The 18,274-nt window shown below is 40.0% G+C and overlaps 1 protein-coding gene across 4 annotated transcripts; it reads left to right on the forward strand.

Annotated features, from left to right (window-relative positions):
• The first annotated feature begins 1,108 nt into the window (after positions 1-1,108).
• Positions 1,109-17,128, forward strand: STX16 (syntaxin 16). Of its 4 annotated transcripts, none has more exons than XM_086760823.1 (8): positions 1,109-1,406; positions 5,859-5,966; positions 7,212-7,352; positions 7,882-8,044; positions 8,990-9,081; positions 10,248-10,391; positions 10,935-11,015; positions 13,247-17,128. In XM_086760823.1, the coding sequence occupies exons 1-8, from the start codon at positions 1,272-1,274 to the stop codon at positions 13,349-13,351; spliced, it is 969 nt and encodes a 322-aa protein (XP_086616949.1). In that variant the 5' UTR covers positions 1,109-1,271; the 3' UTR covers positions 13,352-17,128. The 4 variants fall into 4 exon arrangements, with proteins under 4 accessions (XP_086616949.1, XP_086616950.1, XP_086616952.1 ...); XM_086760824.1 differs by having other exon boundaries at positions 1,110-1,352; XM_086760826.1 differs by lacking the exon at positions 1,109-1,406 and adding an exon at positions 3,827-3,912.
• Positions 17,129-18,274: the final 1,146 nt, after the last annotated feature.

Below are 18,274 nucleotides of genomic sequence, written 5' to 3' on the forward strand. Positions count from 1 at the left end.
AAAGTAATACATTTTTCTGTTTCTCACTGTAAAAGTTTGCCCAGGCGGTTAGATAAAACAGAGTAACATTTCCAGAAAATGTGGTTGTGATTATAGACACTGTTCCTACCACATGTGTAAATACCAGTTGTTTTGGGGAGGTTTTTTGAGCGTTTAAGCTAGAGAGTCTCCTGATAACCAGCACGTAGCAGCTGCCCTGGCCATGCTGGGCAGTGGCTGCTGCCATTTTCACAAGGGACACGTCGGTCAGATGTCCCCTGGGTGCGGGCACGAGGTGCAGACCTGGCATGGGGTGCGTAGGAGGGAGCCCAAACCCCACCTCATGTCACATCATCCCCACGCAGCAGGAGCCAGACCAGCCTGATGGAGCAGCATGGGAAAAATAATTTATGTTTGCCTTATTAAAAAGCCTCTTTCAGAAAGTCAAATACAATATTGGCATTTTAAATGACTTGTTCATTTTCAAGGAACATCCTGATTTTTAAATGGTCAAAGCCAGCAAACAGCTGTGTGATGTTTTTTGGCAAACAGAAAATTCACTGAAGGGAAATTTGGGGAAGGCTGAAAGCAGTCATACTGCAGTATTTTGCTTTGAACCTAAGTTGTGCCTCTTGAGGATACTTCACAGCAGTGAGAAGGAGCAAGTCAACCAAAAACGCTATGGAAATGTTAGGGCTTCTTTGTACGAAACTATTTTTATACGGTTTCCCCGGCAGGGAAATGCAGGGCTCCAGCCCAGCCACCAGCGAGGGAGCCCAGGGACAGGTGTGGAGGCACGGAGGCTGCCTAGGCCCACACCTGGCTGTCATTACAGGCAACTGACATAAGGCATTAACGCTCCCCCCCCCGCGCCCGCTAAGGTCAGGAGCAGCAGAGGGAGCTGGGGTTCCTCAGCTCTAAGGGGGACTTCGCAGCCGTTTGGGTTTGGTGTGGGGGTTTGCTGCCCCACTCCCCCCGGCCCACCGGAGAGCCGGAACGTTAGAGCGGCAGCCGGCGGGCCCGGGCGGAACGGGGCGGCGGGCCGGGCGGAAGGTGCTGAGCGATGCACAACGCGGAAGTGAGCCGGGCCGTTGCTGGGGCTGCAGTCGGATCCGGGGGGGATGGATGGGGCCCGCGGCCGGGGGGGCCCGGCGCGGGGCGCCTCCGCCCGGGCCCTGTGAGCGGCCAGCGGGCGTCACCTCTGCCCGCGGGCCCTGGGCTGAGCTAGGGTCGAGGGCCCGGCGGCGAGGCACCGAGCGGCCCCGGGGCGAGGGGCCCCGGGGCGGTAGGCCATGGCCACCCGGCGTCTAACGGACGCGTTCTTGTTGTTGCGGAACAACGCGGTGCAGAGCCGGCAGCTGCTGGCCGAGCAAGTGAGTAGTTACGGCTCCTCCAGCCCTCTGAGTTCACGTAGCATGGCTGCTGCGGTGAGTCTCCTCCCTTCATCCTACTGTACCTTGCTGCGCCTAGGGCTGCCCGGCGGCCGTGCTGTGTGCCCCGCTGCTCCCTCCCGGCCCCCTCACCCGCCCCAGCTCTCCCTACCTCCTTTTCTCTGAGCCCTCTCCTCAAAACCCCACTATCATCTGTACTTTCCCTCTGCCCCTCCCTCCCCACCTCGTTGAGTCCCTTTTCCTCCTACTTGATGTAAAATGAATAGAAGAGGTCTGCCCGTGTGCCGATCACGTTTCTATTCACTTCATGAAGAATAAATGCGGTTATTGTCCTAATAACTTCATGTCAGCATTGACATGAGGTTTTGCGTCTGCTGTGCTCTTTGATGCCTCCTTTTCCCCAAAGGAAAATATCCTAGTTATTCCATAGAGCAGAACTCTTCTATTCACTTCAGTGTGGGCACTGTTAAGCACACTAGGGTAGATTATTCACATTGCTTGAATTTTGCCATCATTTGCTCTGATGTTTGTTGCCCTTTTAATTTTTTTTTCCCCCAAAATACAAATAATACTCAAAGTCATCTGTGAGAGAGGGCAGTCAGTATATTCTAATATGAGTCCTTATCCCAGAAATTTCAAAAAGCCATTTGTTCAGTGGCAGTTGATGCAGCTTCTTCTAAGTTGTGAGCTAGTCAGACTGTGATGAACTGCTTGGCAGCTCAGCTCTGCTGAAGTTTTCATGCTTCCTGTTCAAACTTACGATTAATTTGTAATAGGCACCAGTAAATACCTGCTGGCAGTCTCATCATTCTAAATTGCTTTGCATTAATGCATTTTAGTTAGGAAAAGCAGTACTTTGTGCTGCGAATTTTATTTCAGCTGATGAGTTGCTGTTGAATGGCCTTTGTTCAATTGTTAACTTTTTACACCTGTGTCTAACAAACTAAGTATCAAACTGCATTTGCAGAACAGGAAATGTCAATAGTAATGTGTACTGTATGTGTTTAATTTGGCACTGCATTTAGTTCTTGTTAACATGGGGGTTTGCCAATATCAATATAACTTTTTTAGCTCCTTGGATTTTTTTTAAATATCGCCTGTTAGTGATAGTTTGAACTCACATACAGACTACTGAGCAGTGAAACTACACTTTTACTCAACAGTGAGTGCACTAACACTTAGCACTTGCATAAAGTGTTTATTTACAGTGTTTGTTAACATTAATTGAAGCTATTTTTCTAGGATGCTCATTAAAATGTAATCAAAGGTAGCAGTGATTGGAAGTCACTGCTCTTGTGTGGTGGATGAAGTTAGTCAATGGCTCTGTTTTGATCCTGGTAGGCAGTTGAGAGTTCCGTAGTTACTCACTGCAGGCATACTATTTTACCCAGAGGTGTAAAGATGGTAGTGGGAGCTATTCACCTTTCATGTTTCTAAGGTTTTGCTGTCAGAGTTGCAGCTAACTATCATTTCATTTGGGTGGTATCCCCAGAGCAGAGCTGCTGCGTGCCAGCAGGGCAGTGTTGCAAATCCTAGCTCATAGTATTCTGGCTCACTTTAGTTCACTCTCCAGGCTTCTGAAGAAATCCTTTACTATGAGAGCTCTTGGTCAAAAATTGCATTCTGCCCTGGAAGATACATTTCCATGTGGACAGTCAACCACTCCTTAAATTCAGATAATCAAAGTAACGTTCTTAACAGTATAGTCCTATTTCAAAAGCTTGGTGTAGCATAAAAGAGATCGTTAGTTGAAGCCCGCCACTTTGTTAAACCACAAGTATTTTGTCCTTGTTTCAGATGTGACATGCTTGCTTTATTAATCTTTCAGTGGAATAGCCTGTTGCTTACATGTACCCTCTACAGTACAGAGACTGATGGATAGAGAAGTTGCAGACACTAGCCTCTTGTGTTTTTCAGATGTAGGATTAATGTTACGGGAAACTAGAGCATAACTGAAGTGTGTAGATAAGTGAGTGTATACTACATTTGCTTTTGCTTTTTGTCTTTTGCTGTGTGTTTTATCCTGTGATAACTGGGGTGCTTGTCAATAAATGTCTTACAAAAGCTTGTATGTGGAGCCTCCAATCATACTCAAACCTTCTAACTCACCAGTGGATGTAGAATACTGCAGTCAAATTACCCTTGCTGTCACACTTCAGTATATTCTGTTGCAGTTTTTCCAGCTGACATTTTAGTAACTAGAAACTTCACTGTGCAGTTACTTTGGAAAACAAACCAAGCTCTTAACTTCATCTCTTACATTCTTTCTGTTTACCAAGTAACTGAAATACTTTAAAGTTTGTGCATCAAGCAAAATGCTGACTTAAAAAGTACAATATCATGATGTATTTATTAAATAACTGTGTTTAAAAAGCCAATTTGTTTTGTTCTTGGTAAACCATCATGCTTAAATTAATCAGTATTTTCTCAACTGATCATACCCCATATCTGTCCTATGTCTCTTTTTTTCCCTTTTCTCTTTTGCTGTTTCTAACTGGATGGGGCTGATGGGATCCACAAATCGCTTCAGGAGCTGGATGAGGTATTGTTTTACACATTTTATTCTGCCATGGCACATCAAGCATACATTAAGTTGAAATGTTCCTTCCTTTATTCTGCTAGTTTATTAAATTTCATTATATAGGATGAGGTGTCTCCATAGTCCCTCCAGTAGAAGGACAAGGCTGCATAGAGAAGAGAAGTATTTTGTGGTGTAATGTTACGTTGTTAATAGATGTTAATACATGTATAAACTACTGACTTGCTGTATACATATGGGATATAGTGATTTTGTACAATGGAGCTGTTAACTATTTTTTATGCTATGCATAAATTGTACAGACTGTATTGGTCAGGGATAAAAAACTGCCTTTCAGGAAAGAATTGCCCAGGAAGGAAGAGGGATTATTTTTTAAAAGGAGTGGGGAACAACAAAGCTTTCCAGGCCTGATAAAGGAAAATCAGAAGTCTGGGAGAAGCTAAGAAGTGAAGTTTTTGTATAAAATCTTTCCCTGAGAACAAATAATGAAGTAATTAGGTATGTTTCAAGTGGTGTCACTGATGATACCACCTCTATCTCCAGTAAAGGAAGGTTATTTTATCTCTGAAATTACATAGCCTGGTTCAACTGACAACAAGAAGATCTATAGTCTTACAATTCCATCCATTCCTCTGCCTTCCTCTCTGAGGAGGAAGATGACTGGAAGCATCTATGGTCCCAGCGCTAAATGTTGCTCTGTGGCCCTGCACACCGTTAGGTGTGTATCGTGCTCAGCCTTGAACTGGAGAACTGTAGGCATGCTTGTTGGAAAGATCCTCTGGAGATCACCTAGTTCAAGCTCCTGCTCAAAACAGGACTATTGGTAATCTGTATGGAATAATCCATGACTTTGCTTGATCAAGTCTTGAAAACCTTCAAGAACAAAGATCCCATGCTTTCTCTGGACAACTTCATCCAGCACTGTACCATTGTGGAAATAGGTTTCTTCGTGCCCGTGCTATAGCACGGAGTCTATTTACAGAAGTTTCTGAACCCTACCAAGAAAAATCTTCTGATCTGTTTAAAGGTCAGTAGCACTAAACTGTCCTTAACAAAATAATTCTTACTGAGGGTGAACAGCACATTTTACTGGTAATTATATCAAAGCAGATCAATAAATTTGCACCTGTATGTTCAAGATCAGGCCATGGCTTTTGGTTTCTGCCAAACTAAGCTTTAAAACAAAAACAAAACAAACTCTCCACACATTATGTTCTTATTCCTTCATAACTGTCATATTTTAAGCTTTCTTGAGGTTGAAGTTATTCAACCTGCACCCAAAAGTATTATTTGAAAAAATAAGATTCTGATTTATCACAGGCATTTTCTGACTCTGAAAAATACTTTTAATTAGTTATGTGGGTTTTTTTCTAAAACCTTGTAATATTTCAACTCCACAAATTAAATTATATTCCCAAAAATAGTCTCCAACAAGTGTATCATACCCTTCTGCAACTATGACTGCTGCTGTACGTTAGTGTGCATCAGTCTCCAATAATATAAACCCCTGATTTGTGGCACCTGAGTTATTCAAATTATGACTACTAATTGTGGTAAAGGGTTTCTTTTACTCCTTCCCCATCTTCAGCCTTCCTGTGGAAAGCTGTGTATAAGCTGGCTGGCACATTGTCTTATTTACTCTCTGACGATCTCTGGAATTTTCTGGAGAATTACTCCACCTATTTGCCTGCAAGTTTCTTTGCCTCAGGTCGTGTAGCTGAAGCAGCAAGCACGTATCCAAGAGTAACTTTAATCTTTCAGATCCTGTAGGAAGTGGGTGGGTGTAGGTTATTAGCATATAGGGACAATCAAAAGATGTGGAGCTTGGTCATACCTGCATCATGCACAAACATTTTCAAAGTTAATTTTTATGCACTTTTTCCTAATGCTCAAGGATTTGGATCTAATTTAAGTAAAATTAATCTGCTGTCTCTTCTTCTCTTCTTTAGCTTGCTGATGATCGTATGGCACTGGTATCGGGAATAAGTTTAGATCCCGAAGCAGCAATTGGAGTAACAAAACGCTTACCTCCCAAATGGGTTGATGGTGCAGATGAAGTAAGTTGCATGGCAAATCCAATGCAGAGTGTGATTTCTCATGTCGGGATTTGTTAGTGGTGTCAGTTTCATAAAGCTTACAGCATTGAGAATGTTAGAGGTAGTACTAGAAGAAAGACTTAAATAAGCATGTTTTCTAAAGGGACACCCTTATTTAGAGAAAAATATCAGGCAAGCTGTGACTTGTCTGGGAGATTATCTAGGGCCAGAAACTCCAGAGGACTGGGTTTGCATCATCAGTGGGAGCACAGTATTAAAGGTGCACTGGGACCATTACGCTGAGTGTTTAGACTTGAGACTGCAAGAAGGTCCTAAAGCTTTTAGCGAAGTTGTTCTCAGTTTGAAACTTAGAAGGAAGAGTACAAAAAGACTAGCACTTCCAGTAGATGTTTTGTTTGAACTCATTGAGGGGGCCAGTTGAATAGACTCTAAAATGGTGATTAGCAGTTTATTTGAAAACACAAAGTGTTAGTGTTTTCTAGTAAGAGACTTTTTCCTGCCTATGCAGTACTGATGCCTTCCACATTATGAAAATATTCAGACAAATGTGAGAATCACAGAATGGTTAGGGTTGGAAGGGACCTTCAAAGGTCATCTAGTCCAACCCCCCTGCAAGGAGCAGGGACATCCCCAACCAGATCAGGTTGCTCAGAGCCTCATCCAGCCTGGCCTTGAATGTTTCCAGGTGAAGCCATTTTTGACTTTCAGGAAATCCTTCCAAAATGTACTCTCAGAGCACATTTGGCTAATTGGTTTGCGTGTACAGAACCCATTGTGCAGGAAGGTGATCAGTCTCCTTTTTGCTATGATAATAATGATCCTTATGGATGTATTTTTAATGACTTGTTTGAAAGCATGTAATTTAACTTCTACTGTTAAGTTCAGGCTATTCAATGTTTGACAGAGTTGAAGGTGTGATATGAATTTTCATTCACGTTTTTTTAAGTTGGCTAAACCTTCTTACTATATTAATTATATAATGATAAAACTATTATTCCAACTTAATGAAGCATATTTGGAAACAGTAGTCTTGCCTAAGATTAACAAGAGAAGGGTTAAAAAGAACCAAACTCAAAGTGTATGAGTGTTCAGTTACTTCTTAGTCAGCTTTTTTGTTTTTTAAATGCTCTTAGGTCTGCTTATGTTATATAGAGTTTTCAATTATTTTTGTCTAGCATTTGTCAAACCTTTTCCTCTGAAACATTAGTCATTTCCCTTTCTTCATTGTTGGGTTTTCTGGTTTAGATTCAGTATGATATCACCAGGGTTAAACAGAAGATGAAAGAATTAGCCAGTCTTCACGATAAACATTTAAACAGACCAACACTGGATGACAGCAGTGAAGAAGAACGGGCAATAGAAATAACAACCCAAGAGATCACACAGGTACAGACTTTTTCAATTCTAAACCTACAGTTTGACATATCTGGAATGCATCGTGATGAGGCAGGGGTTTCCTTTGAGTAAAACTTTTTTTTTAATTGGTATTACAGTGAGCCAGAAGTCCTCGGCTCTATGCTTGGTACTGCACTCACTGCCTTGGTGAATTTCTCAACCAGTCACTTGATCTCCTGGTTCACTTACTTATCCCTTGATTTTCCTACTTGTAATAGGATTGGGAGACTTAAGCAAATCACATTTACGGATATCTCAGAGAAATGCAGATATCCAGGCAGTTATAATGAAGCAAATGTCTTTGATTGGAAGTAGTTGTGTTACTCTGCTACCATGTTAGCTTTGTTTGTCCATCTATGTTCTGTGTTTCCATACCTTTTTAAACATTGCACTGGGTAATAAGAAATTTATTTTAAAAATCTAGAAATCAAAATATTAGTTTTCCATTTGGAACTTTTGCAATGTGATCTTTAAAGTGTGTGTTGCTGTGTGTTTTTTACTAATGGAATTGTTTTCTCAGTTATTTCACAGATGTCAGAGAGCAGTCCAGGTCTTGCAGAGCAGGTCACGCAGTTGTACAGAACAAGAAGCACGTGTTCTCAGGAATGTAGTGTCTTCCTTAGCACAGTCCCTTCAGGACCTATCCACCAACTTCAGGCATGCACAGTCTGACTATCTCAAACGTAAGCATAAGAGATACAGTAATACATAGGTACCTTCTGTGAAAACCACTAATTGAGGTGTGTGTATTTTCTTGGTTGGGAGAACTGAAGCACAGAAAGGTTAAGAGATGCACGCAGGACTACAGAAGTATATTAGAGTGGTGGTGAGAATTGGGGAGTTTCTGGTTCAGAGCCCGTGTTCAAACTGCTTTTTTCTACCTCTTTTTCTTATTGGTAAAGGTGAAATTTCATTGTTAAATGTATCAATAAAACTAGCATATTTCATTCATCTGCATTTTTAATGCATCATTGCTTCTCAGCTTGTGGTCTGCGAAGCTACTTGTCTTGTACTGGTGAAGCAGCCATTGGTCTTCAGACACGATACCTGCTGTCAGTCTGTGACAGATTAAACTTCAAAAGGCAGTCTGTGATAAATTAAAATTCTGCATCTATAAACAGATTGGAAGTGGAATATCCTCTGTTTAAATCTCTGAAACTGTGTGCAATTCTGTTTTCAGCTGAGATTATTTTAATCTTGGAAGAAACCCACAAAAACTTCATCTTCAAATTTAGTGCTGATATTTGTATTTTTTCCCCTATAAATGGCACAAGTGGAACTTAGGATTACAATTCAGACAAGGGATGTGCCAAAGAGAATTTTTTAGAAAATAGCCTAGAGTGGTTGTATTTTAAGGCTCCTAACTTACCTGATACTTTTTTTTAACTTCATGGAACTTCATGGACTTAAAATCACTTATTTAATTGGAGTCTTGCAAGTCTTGTTGAATTTGTTATGCTTTGTTAAGTAGTAAGCTTATGTGACAGTTACAATTTAGATACTGCTATTTATGTAATTTATTAGCCAGATCTTTTCCTGTGCTTTTCTGTCTAGTGCTTCAGACCTTGCTCTTACTATGACTTTAATGTGCGTAAATATTATGCTCAAACATAGTTTGTCTTGTACAGGCATGAAGAATAGAGAAGAAAGATCCAAACACTTTTTCGACACCGCAGTCCCACTGATGGATGATGGGGAGGATGATACACTTTACGATAGGGTAAGTCAAGTATTATTACACAAATCCAATATGAAGAAACTCTTTAATGTACCTTTAATTTTAGTATGAAAATGTCAAAATGGTATTCCATCAGCACCTAGCTACATGGAAATTCTATTTCTGCAGATTTGATGCCTTTTCCTAATTAGTATTGCTGTTGCGATGTTAAGATGATTGTGCCATCAGCCTCAGTGTGGCAGTGTAAGGGAGCTCAGTTTGACTACCGAGTTCTCCTTATGTGACTGACGAGGACTAGAACGTCTGCAAACACAGTGCTGTCCCTTGTCACGCCACCTTTCTGGGCCGATGCAAGAATAATTGTTAGAAAATTGTGTGATTCTGAATTTGGGTGGAAGGTGGCACTCTTTAAAGTTAACTCTAAAGTGTAACAAGATTTTCAATATTACTGATGGTTGCAAATAATGCTACAATTATCTGTTTCTGCACAGTTAAGTTGCTATCTTGTACAGCAGTACCAGACACTTCTTTCTTTTCATCTGTTGTGGCGTCTGGGGACACTGCATTTCTAAACAAGGATGGGATCAGTTTTATTGCATCCTAGCTAATAGTGCCATAGAATACTCTTAAGGGTAATGCTTAGTTTTATGAAAACGTACAGAAAAAGTTAAGGCAACTTTTCAGCTAATCCTAATCTTGTGTACAAGAGGTTTTTAACTTAACTCCATATGAGTGTTGGGAGGAAGGATAGTATTCAGTTGTGAATGGCCTGTGAGACAAAAAGATCTCTAGTTTAAAACAGAATCAGAATTGCTGCTGGGTCTTTATACATTTTAATGACCACTGACATTATGGGACTTCCTGTAATGCTGATCAATCAGTAGATATTCCGTAACTACAAGACGCATGTATTGGTTTTTTGCATCAATAAAAACATTCTTTAGGACAGATCTTATTTTTAGAAGTTGTTTATGTGTTCAGGCAGGATGTAAGACTTAAATTTTCTCTGCTAAAACTATGAATAGCTGTCCAAGTAATTTTAGTGGCCCTGAAACTGTTTTTTAAATGCAATGATTTTTTTTCTTACAATTGTCTACTATGGAAATTCCAAAAGGACTGTTGTGTTATGAAATCTTAATACTTACAATTATTTCTAGTGTTTTCACGCTGTTAGTGTTAGTTCAACATCTAAATCTTTATTTTGACAGGGTTTTACAGATGACCAGCTAGCACTGGTGGAGCAAAACACACTAATGGTGGAAGAGCGGGAACGAGAAATCCGTCAGATTGTACAGTCAATCTCCGATCTCAATGAAATATTTAGGGACTTGGGAGCAATGATAGTAGAGCAGGTATGTTGACATCACAGTGTTAGTAAGAAATAGAGATTCCATGTAGTGTTAAGGCTTACAGACTCTTCCTGGTTTAACATCCTGTTTTCATGTGCTTCTTGCTTTTCCAAACTTACCTCTCCAGGCTAAGGCTTCCTATGCTTGAAAGCTGCCAGAGGATGAATTAATGAAGGAAAAAGAAATAGAAATGCAATTGGTTATGGCTGTTAGACAAATAAATAAATAAACATAGAATGCCCAAGTTCTGTTGGCTTCTCCCGGAGATTCAGTTTAGGTTAAATGTCAGCCAAAACTACCTGAACTGGAAGTAAGGTGATTATTAAGGGATGTGATGTGAGATGGTGACAGAGCTGCCAGTTATGCATTGAGCAATGTGGTCCTTTATCGAAGTTCCAACTAGTTCTTCTGTAAAAGTTCATAGTTTACATAGTTGACTAGGTGTCTGCTGTGAGGATTGTTAATAACTCTCCTGCTCATAATAATAAATGCTTTATGAAGTTCACGTAGGTTCAATTTGATGCTCATTCTCTCCATTTTATTTAGGGAACGGTTCTAGATAGAATTGACTACAATGTTGAACAGTCATGTATGAAAACTGAAGAGGGTCTAAAACAACTACATAAGGTAAGCTGACAGAATACTTAAGCTGCTTTGCATATCTAATAATACTTTATAATTTTATAGCTGATAACTTATTTCATCATTTTTCAATTGGACATGATCCCTTTTAGAAATTATTGCCATACAAGACAAAATGTCCAACTGTACTGTAGTAGGAACTTCCCATAGAACTTGTTAATATCATGCTTGATGCCTAGTGTTAATTTCTTAAATAACCTTCTGGGCATCCAAGCAATGTGCTTTGGTCTTTGTATTGCTGACCTGGTGGGACCTGTCTTCAATTCCTTCTCTATTTTGAGAGCCCAGCACTTGTGAACTAGGACTGGTTTTTGGGTACCTCACTATAGATTTCAGTCAGTTGATATATCCTGAGTTGAAAACGTTATCTCAGTAGTGCAAGCAGCAAGAATTTTTAATGTTTTTTCTTACCATCTGACACTTGTTAGAAGTTAGGTCCAACCTTATGCTTTTAAAGTTAAGTTTTCCTATGAACATCTGAAAAGTTTGAATTGGCAGCAGAACAGAGTTTTGTGGTTGTTTTGTTGGCTTTTTTGTTTTGATTTGATTTTAAGCTAAGTTCTGACTTGTCAGCTTAGTTCAGCCCTTCCACTGCTGGAAATAAAGTAGAATGAAAGATTTATGCAAAAGCCTCTAAGTAAAACATTCTGTTATGGAAATGTGGACATCTTATTACTGCAAACTCAACTTAATATTATGGTAGACTTCTAATATGGACAGCAAAAAAGTGACATTTGAAGAAAAGCAAAATAAATTGGTTATAGCTTTTTTCCTGTTACATACAAAAGTAAAGTGGGAATCACTAAAATAAGGCATCGACCATTGGTGAACAAGGCTTAAAATAATTGCAAGCAATTTGCCCAAACTGAACTGGAAATAAATGAATCGGTTGGAATTAACACTATTTCTTGTCTAGTGGTAGTTAATGAAGTGTCTGCAAACCCCTGTTTGGATTGCTGACTGGAGTATGGATTTTTGATGCAATATGTACCTGTTTTCAGTACAGCGTAGGAATTTTTTCACCTATTATGGAAGACATATAGGTCTGAATAGCATGAAAGATGGATATCCCGCTGTTTCTAATACTGCTGGTAACTTTATTCTGATTTAATACCTGTAATGTCAATTTTCTTTTCTGTTTTATTTGGCATAATTATTACAAACTACTGAGACAGCACTTTCACAGAAATGGCATTAATTCACTGCAGAAGTCTGGTGATGTGAATCACTAGTTACCAATTCCTGCTTCACATGAAAACTGGAGTCAGTTGTGACACTTTGTCAGGCTTTGATACTTAAAGCCTAATTAAGTAAATAATCACAGTGGTTGCATGTTACCTAGTTTCAAGTCAAAAATGCCTTTTTGGCACATCTGATAATAAATAATTACTTTCCAAGGACTATAAAGGAGAATGAATAATATCTGTTTCCCTTTACATTTTGAAGGTTTATTAATTTTAAAATAATTAAATGCAGTTTTGTTTTGTTTAGCTTCTATTAGCAGACTTTTATTTGGCTTTTGGAGAGTTTTCTCCATGTTGCCTCCTTCTAATTCCCTTGGGAAAAAGAGGAAAGGGATGAGAAAATGTGGTTAGAAGAAAGAAGGAATGAAGCAGAAAACTGAGAAACAAATAAAAAAGAAAGCTTTCAGTTCTAATTGAAATTAAATGAAAATGCACAACTGAATCAGGTACACCAAAAATGCCTATTAAAAAATGACGGGTTTTTTGTGAATGTCAATGTCCTTCAAATATAATACAGGAAGAATCAGCAAAATGAGGTAAAACATCTTACCAACTTTTCCTATTCAGAGTTTCACATACCCAGTTGCTTGATCTTGTTTCCATGGTCTTCCTAGCCAAGTGTTCTTCCAAATGCAGTATCATTTTTCTGCACGGCTCGTATGTCCTGTGGAGGCATAGGACCCCCTCAAGGACTGCTGAAAGAAGTCACAAAGGAGTGCTTAGCCAACGTGAGAATGCATTCTTCTTTACAGAGTCTGCTGTTTAATGTGGACAGATGTGACATCCGTGTACACTTCCCTTAAGTCTGTGGTGCAGACCAGAGTTATTTTGTGGGAGCTGCTTGCAATAAACATTGTATGAAATGTCAAGTTACCCAAGAAAATTGAGACACATGTATTTTGCAAATAAGAGCCTGTACTTTGTAGCTTTGCAGAAATCTAAGTATTAATTCTTTCTTTTCTGTTTCTATAGGCAGAGCAATATCAAAAGAAGAATCGGAAGATGCTTGTTATTTTAATTTTGTTTGTTATAGTAATTGTCCTTATTGTTGTTCTTATTGGTGTAAAGTCACACTAGGTTTCACTTCATTTTCTGATTTTTGGAGTTTATGTGAACTTTTTTCCCCAATGTGAATGGATAGACCTGCACTGCAGAAAGCTGCCTTTGAATGTATAAGCCCTCGTGGTGCAAAGTCTGTGCAATGTTTCTGTATAATTCTTCGAAGTACAAGTTTGGTGATCTGTGAGGTGTTTATAAGAATTATATGGAAAATGTCAGGAAATATGATGCTCCCATACAATTTGGCGCTCTATGCAGAGGTACCAGTGAGTACAGTAATTAGTGTGTTACTGTGAACAAAAATGTGTTGTCTTCTGTATTCTTATGTCACTGTTGTTCCAGGCTTCAAATTTAAACCATGTTACCGAGTCATGTAACTACATAAAAAAAATTGATCTAGATGTAAAATATGTTGAGGCACAAAAATGTTTGAATTACCTCCTTTCTTCCAGACTCCAAAACTCCAAAGAACTGGATAGACAGCTAAAAAAGCTTTTAGCAACCAGAATGTAATCCAGCCCCTGTGATCTTAATTTAGACACTGCATCATTACTAAGAATCTGAGTAGTACTTGATCTTGTAAATAACAAGGTTTAATCACTGGCATAATTTAACACATTTAGTTAATTAAAGAAAAAAAATCTTCTGAGCTTGAGTAGTCATGGGAATGTTTTTTTTCCTCACTAGAATGATCATATATATTTTTTCATGTACAGTTCTTTAAAGTATAGACATTACATTAAAGCAGTGATGAAGTTAAGCCTAAAAAAATAGAGATTCTCCTTTTGGATTTCTACTCCATCTGACCTACTGTAGTGGGTTTCAATGTTTCATACTTTCATAAGCTGTTTCTTACAGTGCATCTGTCCTTATGTGTTATGTTTTTTTGTATAAGTGACTTCACTACAGTTCACATTACATCCAGTTTCCCTGACAGAAGATTATTTTTCAAATGCCTGCCTGGAAGAGGACATGTTCATGGTCTTACTGACCATGAGAGATGTCATGTAAGTGACATGTTACTAGGCCTTCAGTAGAGAATTTGGGAGTTTTTTCACTATTTTTTTTTCAGTGGAAAACTTTGCTGTAGGCCGTAAAAGAGAAATTAGAGCAACATCTAAGTAATAGAATACTCATTATTTAATTCAGGCCTGAAGTGGTGTGCAATTGTAGAGGCCTTGCCTTAATATTTTTAATATGGCTTTTCTGTATAGATTTTTTTTTTCCCAAAGGGACTGACTGACTTTATTTTTGGACTGATACAGTGCTCCCCATAAACTTGCAGAGATGCTTCGCTGAAAGCCCCTGCAGTGCAGTTTCATAATACTATGATACCAATGTTGCATATGTTGCCTGCCCTGAGTTTCTTTACTGTATACCAAGGAGGACTTAGGATGGGGCTTTAAACTGACTTGGTGTATGAACAAACCTGAAAGCAAAGACTACAAAGATGTGAAAGCCTTGGCTTTTGGTGTGGCTTATTGTGAAAAGCTTTGTACCACTCTTGTTACCTCTAGACAAAGGGGATGTTGAACTTCCAAAACTGTCAGTTCAAACCATTGATTAAATTCATAAAGTAAATTGGTAAAAGAAAGAATGATGCTTGTAGTTGGGTGTGCAGCTCCCCTGTTCTGGTAATAGATCTTTTCCATGATCGTGAGTAAAACTACTGTCTCCCTAGTGTGCTGTCTACATCGGCTGGTGTGAAGCAGCATATTGCTATAATTTAATATACTGTATTTGCGACTTTCTCTCTAACATGAGATTGTGTTATTTATTTCTGTCTTGACTGGTGCTTTTGACATTTTATCATGGCTAATGAATTCAAAGAAGTAATAAAACACTTCCAACCTAATTGGTCAATTACTCATTTTTTAAAAAAATATAACCTGGCACATACTTGTGTGATGTTAATGCCTCTCTATGTATTCTTCATAATAAATTGAAAGCAGCAGTGATATCAAATATCTTTCAAAAAAAATAGGAACTTTCTGTAGCAGAGTGTAACTTGCATTGTCAAAAGTTATTTCCCGTGAGTTATGTTCATGGTGTCTTAACTCCACTGAGGTAACTGGCTACTTATTTTCATCCAAATTCTGTAAAAGGAAATGCACTTTTAATACGCATTGGACAAGAGGCTAAACTCAGATATCAACTGCCTTGTGTAACTTGAGCTGGAATTTATTGAAGCTGATTATATGCAGGGGAAAAACAAACAAAAAAAACCCACAAGACAACAACTTCTAGGCTTCTAAATCATTTCAGATGTCTAGCTTGTAACAATTCAGTCTAATTACGAGCAGCTCAATCAAACCCTTATGCAGTGCTTTGTAAAAAATGCCTCTATGTGGAGTCACAGAATGGTATCATCTGTGCTATTGGGCAGTGGAAGCCCAAAACAGCCAGTGCAACTGAGGGGTAGCTCGGCTTTAGTAGTGGCTGCTGCCTACTTGTGTCTTACAGGAGCAAGAGCTGCCCAAACCTACTGACTGCACTTCTGTCCAGCCCTGTAATCATCTCCGTACGCTGCTGCAGAGAAAGCTAGCACACTCCTCTGCAGACTGTGGCTCTTCATGGTTGCTGGATTCTTCTTCTCGGCTTGTATTGAACCTCTGATTCCTTACAAAGTGCAATGGGAAACCGCATGACTCGAACAGAACAGCATTCCTAGAGCATCTCCCAAGAATGTGTGGCTCCACACCTGCTGGGAACGACCTACAAAGCTGTTGGCTTGTACAGAATTTCCTCCATTAAAATGCATGCAAGCGTGCAGAAATGAGCTGCTACTCCTTGTTAACACAAGTTAATTCTAGTGATATGTCAAAATGACAGTATTAAAAGCACTGTAATAGCAAATTTATTTCTACTGCAAGCCTTCTCTAGAAACTGAAAAGTAAAATGGAAGAACAATTTTTTTTGCTTGGTACATTTTTGGAATATGCCAAAAATTTGAATGAATATAATTGATAGCATTCACTGAGGCTGCCAAGATTGTATTTATTTAAGGTTTGCTTTTTGAAACACTTACCACAGCACAAAGGAGTCTTATCCCCTTTGCTTGAATCCTTGGAAACCTTGCTTTTGGTACAGCCTTGCAAAATGTAAGTTCTCACATTAGGTGACTGAAACTGATTTTGTTGGAAAAAATGTATATTTACTATCTCAAAAAACCAGAGACCCCAAACCCAATAGCCTCCCTAGCTAAATTAAAATCCACTAAAACAAGGAATCCATGATGATTTTGCATATTAATTATAACAGATTATGTAAGATTATGTTTGACTGGCTTAATTCCATAAATACTTGTAACTTGCAGAGGATCAATCATTGGCGTGGCCATGGAGGACTGGTCCATGCTGCAGCTTCCACGGTGGCTCGATGAGTAGAAATGTTTGCAGCTGCTGCTAGTGGAAAACCTGTAGAAACTTTCTGTACTGTCGCTAGAATTGATTTTTCTCAGGCAATCTATTACCTTGACTAGGACCCTCCTCTGCTGTCCTTAACTTTGGTGAGGGAAGGATCGAGGGCTAGACGAGTATTTCCTACCGCTTTGTTTACCTTTCAGATAACGGGGATTTGGGAACAGTGCTGTATTGATGTCCCTGCAGTAGCAGGAGTAGCAGAATTGGTACTCAATAACTAGGGGCTTACTGCCTGGAAGAACCTTTGGAATGTCTCAGTCCTGAAATAATTGCTCCATGTCATTGTCTTTATCTCCCACGCTGTCCATATGTATTGGAATCATAGTAAACAGTTTATGTTTTCCAGCTCAGTAAAGAGACTCATGAAAGTTGGTTTTGGAGCTTGTTTTTTGGGTTATTGCGTCCGATCTGCGAGGACGTATGACTGACACCTACAACAGATTTTCCTAGATCTTTTATTTAGGTTAATTTTGAATGTATCGGGCAACAAAGTTTCCATAATGTCCCTTCAGAGATGAAGACCTTAGTCTAAGAAAGTTTTTTTTTAATTCAAGCTAGTATTTTTTTTCTTTTTAGGTTTATTTCCATCATATGCATCAGCATTTGCTTTTCCACTCTAAGTGGAAGTGCACTCCTCTTCTGATGTTTAGACTTTCCTGGCTTTCCTAGCTGATTAACGAGTATCGATTCCCTACCAACATCACATTAACAGGAGGTGCTTGGCAAATATACAAAGATGAGGATAAATATCCGATTATGTTTGAAGTAAACATTTAAATTTACTATTAAAGCCGGTGCTTGGAAAACATTGTTTCCTTTCAGTGAATGCCCATGCTGCACCTTAGAGCCTATTTTGGCTTCTTCCTATCTTTCTGGAGTATTTTTAGGCATATGCTTTATCCAATATTTAACTTAATGAAGACAACAGGAATTCAGCTTTTTCCATTTTTATCCCTATGTAACATCACGCTCTCAAAATGAACCATTTCCATCCTAAAACGGTATTGCCAAGGGGAAACCGGGACGCTCAGCTTGCTACAGTGGCAGGGCAGCGGTACAGGGAGCTGGCTGGCCGAGTGCCGAGACCTTTCCCTCTCCGAAAACGCCCGTGCGATTGGAGGACGCAGTGGATCTCGCTCTGCTCAGCAGCGTTACCCGGTATTTTTTTCCCATTTTTCTCTATCTCTAAAACCCCAGATCCACTCCCGTGTTCTCCGAAGCTGGGGTCAGACACAAAGGCCTGGCACAAGCGTTTTTTTCTACCCTGGAGCTCCCAGCGCAGTCGAGGAGGGCACCGCCGTTACACGCCCGCCTCGCGCGGGTGAACCCCGAGGCGAAGCAGCCGCACACCGCGCCCGGCTGCGGGGCCCAGGCCGCCGCTCCCGTGCCGGGGCTGTGCGGGGCGCCGGGGGCCGGCTCGGAAGGTCCCCAAAATGACCCCGCGAGCCGGACCCGCTCCCTCCGCTAAATCCGGGTCCCACGGCCCGCCCGCCCCGGCGCGCTGCCCGCCTGCCGTGCC

Source organism: Chlamydotis macqueenii, chromosome 16, assembly GCF_036417535.1.
Source record: "Chlamydotis macqueenii isolate bChlMac1 chromosome 16, bChlMac1.mat, whole genome shotgun sequence".
NCBI classification, from domain to species: domain Eukaryota; kingdom Metazoa; phylum Chordata; class Aves; order Otidiformes; family Otididae; genus Chlamydotis; species Chlamydotis macqueenii.

What these genes read in the sequence shown, in the direction of transcription:
- STX16 (XM_086760823.1), top strand. Translation starts at nt 1,272, where the DNA reads ATGGCCACCCGGCGTCTAACGGACGCGTTCTTGTTGTTGCGGAACAAC. An exon ending in ATGATACACTTTACGATAGG is followed by an intron (nt 9,082 to 10,247) that starts GTAAGTCAAGTA and finishes TTATTTTGACAG; the next exon opens with GGTTTTACAGATGACCAGCT. An exon ending in GAGCAATGATAGTAGAGCAG is followed by an intron (nt 10,392 to 10,934) that starts GTATGTTGACAT and finishes CATTTTATTTAG; the next exon opens with GGAACGGTTCTAGATAGAAT.